We start from the raw sequence: 8,041 nt of genomic DNA, 5'->3' as shown, positions 1-8,041 counted from the left end.
GGTACACCCCAACCCAAATAAGTCTCATAAAGGGAACATTGTATCTCACGGTAAGAAAGTAACTTCTGCGCTCCAATACATCCCTAGAAAGAAGAAAGATGAAGGTCAATCATCTAATCTCCAAACAAACATGCTAAAGGGATTAACTCTTCCGATCAAACGGATTGAGGCGATAAAGTTGTCCTTGAAGCTACTTATAAAGTCTGTGTCTTAGAATTCACCACAAGATATAGCACTTCCTACGAAGCGTTCGGATGAAGGTTTTAGTCCCAATGCTTATAAGTTATTTGTAAAGGCTGGGTATAATCCTAATAAGCCGTCAAAGTTAGGGAAGCTCCCATCAGAAGCTGCTACGAGGCAACCACGTGAAGGTTTGGGATATAAACAACCCTCACCAGTACGCATCTCCATAATAAGGGCAAGTAATAATTATATCACTGTAGAAGACGAATCTACCACTTCCAATAGGCCTTCTATATTTGATTGACTTAGAAAATCAGCTGTGAAGACTTCCATATATGAGAGATTGGTCCACTAAAGTAGGGGAACAAGTTTCAGAGAAATTATCAAAGCATAAGAACACCCACTTTGCCCAGAATCCAGAAGATCTCTAAGGATTTTCAAAGTTTGGTTCCTTCCAGAATGAAGCGACAAACAAAACTTATGGTTTCATGTAAAGAAGTACTGAAGGTAAAGCCATATACTGTAGTCTAGACTAAGGAACATGATGAAGATGAAGAAAGTGTGGGTTCTTCGTATCATGTTAATGCATTAGGCAAGAATGGTGTTTCATCTCTAATGGAGGATGATGAGAAATTGGAGGATGTTTCACCATGTTATCACATATTCCTCAACGATGGGGACCCTCAAGAAGATTAAGATGCAAAAGATGCTCCACCTGAACTTGAAGAAGGGGTGAAGACAACATATGATGGCTTAAAAGAAGTTAACCTTGGACTAATGAAGAATCGAGGCCACTTATCTAAGTGCTTTACTAGCAGCTGATGAAGAAATAACTTATATGGAGTTACTCAAGGAGTTTAAGTATGTCTTTGCTTGGAGTTACAAAGAGATGCCTGGCTTGGACCCTAAAGTAGCAGTCCATCACCTTGCAATCAATAATGGTGCTCATCCTGTTAAGAAAGCTCAAAGGCGCTTTAGGCCAGACTTGATCACTTGATTGGAAGTAAAGTTAACAAACTCATTGAAGCTGGATTTATTCGTGAAGTTAAATACCCAACATGGGTTTCAAGTATTGTCCCTGTAAGGAAGAAGAATGGCCAGATTCGGGTGTGCATTGACTTTAAGGATCTCAACAATGCGTTTCCCAAAGATGAATTCCCGCTTCCTATTCCAGAGCTGATAATCGGTGTTATTACTGGTTACGAGGCAATGTCTTTCATGGACAATTCATCGGGCTATAACCAAATTCTCTTGGCACCAAAAGATGAAAAACTTATTGCATTCTATACCCCCAAAGGGTATTTATTGCTGCAAGGTAATGCCTTTTGGCTTGAAGAATGCCGGTGCTACTTACCAAAGAGCTATGCAGAATATCTTTGATGACCTTCTCCACAAGAATGTCGAATGCTATATTGATGACTTGGTGGTAAAATCAAGAAAGATGAGCGACCACTTGAAAGACTTGAGAATAGTGTTTGAGTTGCTTCGGAGGTACCAACTTAGGATGAATCCATTGAAATGTACCTTTGGAGTTATTTCTGGAAAGTTCCTTGGTTTCATTGTCCGGCAATGAGGGATCAAAATTGATCGAGCCAAAGTAGATGCAATTTTGAAAATGCCTGAGCCTCGGGATATTCATGAATTAAAATATCTGCAAGGAAAACTAGCATACCTTAAGAGATTCATCTCAAACCTAGCTGGGAGGTGCCAACCATTCAGTCGCCTTAAGAAGAAAGGTGTTCCTTTCACATAGGACCAAGCTTGTAACAATGCCTTTGAAATATTAAAACTTACTTGATGAAGCCTCCTATTTTGTCAGCCCCCTATACTTGGAAAGCCATTAATACTATACATTTCGGCACAAGAAAGGTCTGTTGGAGTACTGTTGGCCCAAGAAAATAATGAGGGAAAAAAATTCCCTTTACTACTTGAGCAGGATGATGACACCAAATGAGCTGAATTATTTGCCAATCGAAAAGTTATGTTTGGGCCTAGTCTTCTTAATTCAAAAGTTGAAGCACTACTTTCAAGCTCATGTCGTTCGCCTTATTTCTAGGGCAATCCCATCAAGTTTGTAATGTCAAAACCAATCCTTAGCGATCGAATAGCCCGATGGTACTTCTAATTTCAACAATTCGAGATTGTGTACATTCCTTAAAAGGCTGTAAAAGGACAAGCATTGGCAGACTTCTTAGCATATCACCCGATACTGGACGATTCAGAACTAACTAATGAACTACCTGATAAAGATGCAATTGTTGTTGAAGTACAACCTCCATAGAAGATGTACTTTGATTGTGCTGCATATGATGGAAGAGTTGGTGCTGGCGTAGTATTTGTCACCTCTCAAGGGGAAGTTCTTCCCTACTTCTTCACTTTGACACAACTCTGTTCCAACAATGTTGTTGAGTATCAAGCATTAATACTTGGGCTTGAAATGGATGTCGATATGAAATAGTTGCAATTGCAATTCTTTGGTGACTCTCAGTTAGTGGTCAATCAGCTTTTAGGTAGTTATGAGGTCAAAAAGCCTGAACTACGCTCTTATCATAATTATGCTAAGAAATTGATGGGATGGATTAATGATGTGATTATTCAACATGTAACTAGGAAAAAAAAGGTTGATGTTTCAGCTGCCCTAGCTTTATCATTAATCTTGCATGATCAAGTGTAAGTTACTATCTGCCAAAAATTAGTAGTACCGCTACCAAATGAGGGGGAAAGTGAAGAAAATAAACTCGAGCATCTGGTCGCGGTTTACGAAGCTGAGAAGGAAGAATGGAGACAACCCATCATCGACTACATAAGCTATGGGATACTTCAGGAAAATCCGAGAAGAAGGACTGAAATCCATCGTCGTGCACCTCGTTTCCTTTACTACAAAGATACTCTATACAGAAGATCCTTTGAGGGAGTACTCTTGCGATACTTAAGGGAAGATGAAGCACTCTAAGCTTTGCAAGAAGCACATTCTAGGATATGTGGGTCACATCTGTCTGGACCAAAGCTCCATTTCCATATAAAAAGGATGGGAAATTATTGGCCGACAATAGTAAAAGATTGCTTGGACTACGGTCAAAGATGCAAGGCTTGGCAATTCCATGAAAATTTTATTCATCAACCTCCCGGAATGTTGTACCCGACCGTTGCATCCTGGCCGTTTGACGTTTGGGGATTGGATGTTGTTGGACCACTACCAAAGTCCTCTGGTGGGCACCTGTACATCTTGGTTGCAACTGACTACTTCTCAAAATAGGTTGAAGTTGTTGCTCTAAGGAGGTAAAGAAGGAAAATGTTACAAATTTCATCCGAGTAAACATAATCTATCGCTTTGGTAGTCATCGTTACATAATAATGGATAATGGAAAGCCATTCGACAATAGGTTGATGAACAAGATTTGTGATCTTTTTGGCTTCAAGCAACGTAATTCTTCTATGTACAATGATGCCGCCAATGGCCTAGGTGAGGCATTCAACAAGTCTTTATGCAACTTGTTAAAGAAAGTTGTCTCCAAATCCAAACGAGATTGGCATGACCGTATGGAAGAAGCTCTGTGGGCATACAGGACTATTCACCGTACACCAACATAAGCAACCCCTTATTCACTTGTCTATGAAGTCGAAGTCATTTTGCCACTTGAGCATCAAATACCTTTATTACGACGAGCTATTCAAGAAGGGATCACTGATAAAGAAAGTGCTCAACTTCGACTAGCAGAGTTTGAGGCTCTTGATGAGAATAAGTTGGAAGCCCAACTGATTCTTGAATGTTACCAAGCTCGACTATCTCGTGCCTTCATTAAAAGAGTTTGCCCAAGATCCTGTCAAGTAGGAGATCAAGTCCTTGCAATACGAAGACCCACTATTACTTCCCATAAACCTATAAGGAAGTTCACTTCAACATGAGATGGGCCATATGTTGTGCAAGAAGCTTATTCAAGTGGAGCTTACAAGCTAGTTGATGCAGATGGCATGAGAATCGACCCTATCAATGACAAATTCTTAAGGAAGTATTATCCTTGAAGTTACAACTCTCTTTAACTCAAGAGCATAAACTACATGTTACTCCTGACCTGCAAGAGTATAAAATGTGTACGGCCAAAAAAAATGTCCGCTAGGTTGAAAACCTCGAAAGAGGCGGCTTAGCCAAAAGTTCAAACATAACAAAAAAACTCACCCATTCTGAACTACGGTATGACTTGATGCTCTTCACCGAGGTACGTAGGTAGCTTAGAGTTTCATTCTAAGTTCAGTCAAATAAGTTCAAAATATACATATTTCCCCGATCGTTATTCGAAGAAAGAATGATGGAATATAATCCACTTGATTGTAACTTAAAAATCGGGCTTACATGAACTTTGTACCTTATTAAAGATTGGTGGTTCAATGGGGGAAGGCCTCCATAGAAAATTGGCATCTCTGATGGATGGGTAGACTTTTAGTAGAAGGCCAAATCTTCAATTTGAAGTCCTCAAGTTCGTCGGTCTTCAAGTTGAATTATATAATCCCTCCAAATCTTCAAGTATGTCGCCCTTCAAGTTAAATTTTTCAAAGTCCACCACCCTTCATGTTGAAGTCTGCAAGTCCGCCAGTCTTCAAGTCGAAGTATTTAAGCCCTCCAAGTATTCAAGTTTGTCGATGGTCAATTTTAAGTCCTCAAGTTCACTGGTCTTCAAGTTGAATTATATAAGCCCTCCAAACCTTCCAGTATGTCGCTCTTCAAGTTAAATTTTGCAAAGTCCATCGCATTTCAATTTGAATTCTCCAAGTCCGCTAGTCTTCAAGTCGAAGTATTCAAGCCCTCCAAGTTTTCAAGTCTGTCGGTGGTCAATTTGAAGTCCTCAAGTTCACTGGTCTTCAAGTTGAATTATATAAGCCCTCCAAATCTTCAAGTATGTCGCTCTTCAAGGTAAATTTTGCAAGTCTGCCAATCTTTAAGTTGAAGTATTCAATCCCTTCAAATCTTCATGATGTCCGTCGGTCTTCAATTTAAAGTCCTCAAATTCGCAAGACTTCAAGTTGAATCATTTAAGCCCTACAAGTCGTAAAGCTGAAGTCTTCAAGTTTGCTAATTTTTCAAGTTGAAGCTTAAAAGTCCACCGCTCTACAAGTTGAAGCATCAAAGTCTACCAAATTTTCAAGTCCGTCAAATCTTCAAATTTGCTGGTCTTCAAGTTGAAATCTGCAAAGTCCACCAAGTCTTCAAGTTGAAGTTTTCTAATTTCCAATCTTTAGGTGGACATGTTAGTCCCTTTGCACCTTAAGTTGGTCTCTTCGCGGGTTTGTACTTAAAAGGAACTATAATTTTTCAATCTTAAGATGGACGTTGAAGTCCCTTTGCACCTTAAATTGACCTCTTAGTAGGTTTGTCCTTAAGAGGAACTATAATTTTCCAATCTTAAGGTGTGCATGTTTAAGTCCCTTTGCACCTTAAGTTGGCTTCTTCATAGATTTGATCCTTCTATATGCTGTCATGAATTAAATACTTCTATATGTTGTCATGGATTTGATACTTTTATATGCTGTCATGGATTTGCCCTTCCATATATGATGTCATGGATTTGTCCTTCCGTATGCCGTTATGGATTTGTCCTCCCATATGATGTTGAAGATTTGTCCTTCTATTTTTTGCCACGAATTTTTCCTTCTATGTTCATCTAACCTTATTGACGAAGATATATCCATTGCCTACAACAACAAAAAAGAAGGCATAAAAAAAAACAAGTACAAGAAAAATAGTTACCTGCCAAGCGTGTCATATTCGAAAATTGAGTTTAAAGTATTTGCCTAAAATAACCTGTCATGATTAAGGCCAAGATTTTTGGTGAGAACGAAGCTTTTTGAGTCTAGTTTCTATGAATTAAAACGGTTTTCAATTACGACATTCCAACATCGAGATACAAAGGTTTTGGTGCTGTGATAATCTAAAATTGATGGCACGTTAAAATGTAGAGCCGATTTCAAAAAATCATCTAGAATGATCTGGAAATGATTAATTTCGAATTTTGGATATGCTGTAGATCTTGAACTCTAGTTTTTGATAAATCAAAAGATTTGAGATTCCAAGGTCTCTAAAGTAAGATATAAAACTTTTTGTGAAGCCACGATAATCTGAAATTGTTGGCGCATTAAAATGTAGGTCCGATTTTAAAAAATTATCTAGAATGATATTGAACATGTTTAATTCTTAATTTCGGATATATTATAGATCTTGAACTCTAGGTTTTGATCAATCAAATGTTTTGTGATTCTGAGGTTTCTACATCAATATAGGCAAAATACTTAAGTTGGCACCCGAACAATGGACCAAATCCCTGTTACACACTTTCTGTGGACACAAATAATATTACACACTCAACCTTTTAAAAGTGTGTCTAATACACACCGCTTTTGACCAAGACTCAGCATGTGTAAAATACCACGATAGAAGCGCGTCTACTAATAAAAATACTATCTAATTATTTATTTTATGACATGTGTCTGCAATCTCCTCATCTTCCCCACCCTTCCTCTATCTCTCTCTTCCGCCAGCCAACACCTCCCCCCCACCAAATCCCTTCTTTTTCTTTTTCTTTCTGATTTTCTCTTAAATATACATATTTTGCATTAATCTCAAGCTTCCAATCTATTTTGAAGAAGAGGCTGAATTTTTTATTCTGAAAGTTGGTGGTGGCGATGGCAGCCATAGAAATGACAAACAAAATTTTGGAAGAGAGCTATAAATGAAATAGCCCGTTTATGTCTTTGTTGATGTAGATACGCTTCAATAGATATGGTACCCAAACAGTTGTAATTTTCGATCTACCTTTGCCACTGCTGCATTTTTTTTAATAATGACCTTGTTGTGGTGATGATACGGTGGTGTGAGCCATGACTTATTGGCTTTTGATGTTTTTATTTCTTTCTGGGATTAAATCACTTGGGCTCCTAATTTTTGGGTTGAATTGTGTGTTCTAATTTTTTGGGTGGTTCGTGGAGGAGGAGATGGAGGTGAAAGAGATGGGTTGGAGAAGATGAGGGTATATGTGTAATTTTATATTTTTTGTTTTATTTATTTATGTTAATGACACATGTCACGACCTTATTGGTGCGTGACATTACCCATATTTAGGTAAAGTGGTCAAGAAAAAAGTGGGGTGTATTAGACACACTTTTAAAAGGTTGAGTGTGTAATATTATTTGTGTCCACAGAAAGCGTGTAACAGAGATTTGGTCCATTGTTCGGGTGCCAACTTATGTATTTTTCCCATCAATATATAAAACTTTTGGTGAAGTCGTACAAATCTGAAAATATCAACATGACAGAAATTAAGGCTAACTTTAAAAAATCGCCTAGGGTGATCCCTGAAGATTCTAATTCTAATTTTCGGATATATTCTAGAACTAAAAGTATAGCTTCTATTGAATCAAATAGATCGTGATTTAGACTTTTCTATAGTAAGATATCAATTTTATACTACAAGATATACTGGCTGTAAAAAAGTGACGAAAATTGAAAAAAAAAGACGAAGAAATTACCTTCAACTCTTCCCAGCGTCAAGCGCAGATCCAAACCCTCCTTGTAACACCGTTTTTGGGCTCTAAGCCTTCTACCGGATCCCTATTTATAAATAAATAGTGGAGGTGCTTTAAGTTCAAATGTGATACAAACTGTAGCAGTTGTAGGAGTCCAAGAACGATTAAGTATCCTAGTTCAACTGAAAGGATGTGGAGGTGTCACCACTACTTATTTTAGTCAAAATGGTCAAAGAATTTGTGGAGGCCCACATGACTACAGGGAAAAGTAGTACTCCAGTTTGTTTGTGGTCATTAAATTTTTCACATGAAAAATCACTCCATGATTAAATACTTCGTGATA

The 8,041-nt window shown here is 38.0% G+C and overlaps 1 protein-coding gene across 1 annotated transcript; it reads left to right on the top strand.

The window, feature by feature from the left end:
• The first annotated feature begins 3,537 nt into the window (after positions 1-3,537).
• Positions 3,538-4,089, top strand: LOC138883988 (uncharacterized). The gene is made up of 2 exons (XM_070164719.1): positions 3,538-3,760; positions 3,803-4,089. The coding sequence occupies exons 1-2, from the start codon at positions 3,538-3,540 to the stop codon at positions 4,087-4,089; spliced, it is 510 nt and encodes a 169-aa protein (XP_070020820.1).
• Positions 4,090-8,041: the final 3,952 nt, after the last annotated feature.

The sequence above is a fragment of the Nicotiana sylvestris genome, chromosome 12 (genome assembly GCF_000393655.2).
Source record: "Nicotiana sylvestris chromosome 12, ASM39365v2, whole genome shotgun sequence".
Classification (NCBI taxonomy): domain Eukaryota; kingdom Viridiplantae; phylum Streptophyta; class Magnoliopsida; order Solanales; family Solanaceae; genus Nicotiana; species Nicotiana sylvestris.
Note: the sequence above shows the minus strand (reverse complement) of the source record. Positions and strands in the feature narration are given on the sequence as shown.

What these genes read in the sequence shown, in the direction of transcription:
- LOC138883988 (XM_070164719.1), top strand. Translation starts at nt 3,538, where the DNA reads ATGGATAATGGAAAGCCATTCGACAATAGGTTGATGAACAAGATTTGT. An exon ending in GGCATACAGGACTATTCACC is followed by an intron (nt 3,761 to 3,802) that starts GTACACCAACAT and finishes TTGTCTATGAAG; the next exon opens with TCGAAGTCATTTTGCCACTT.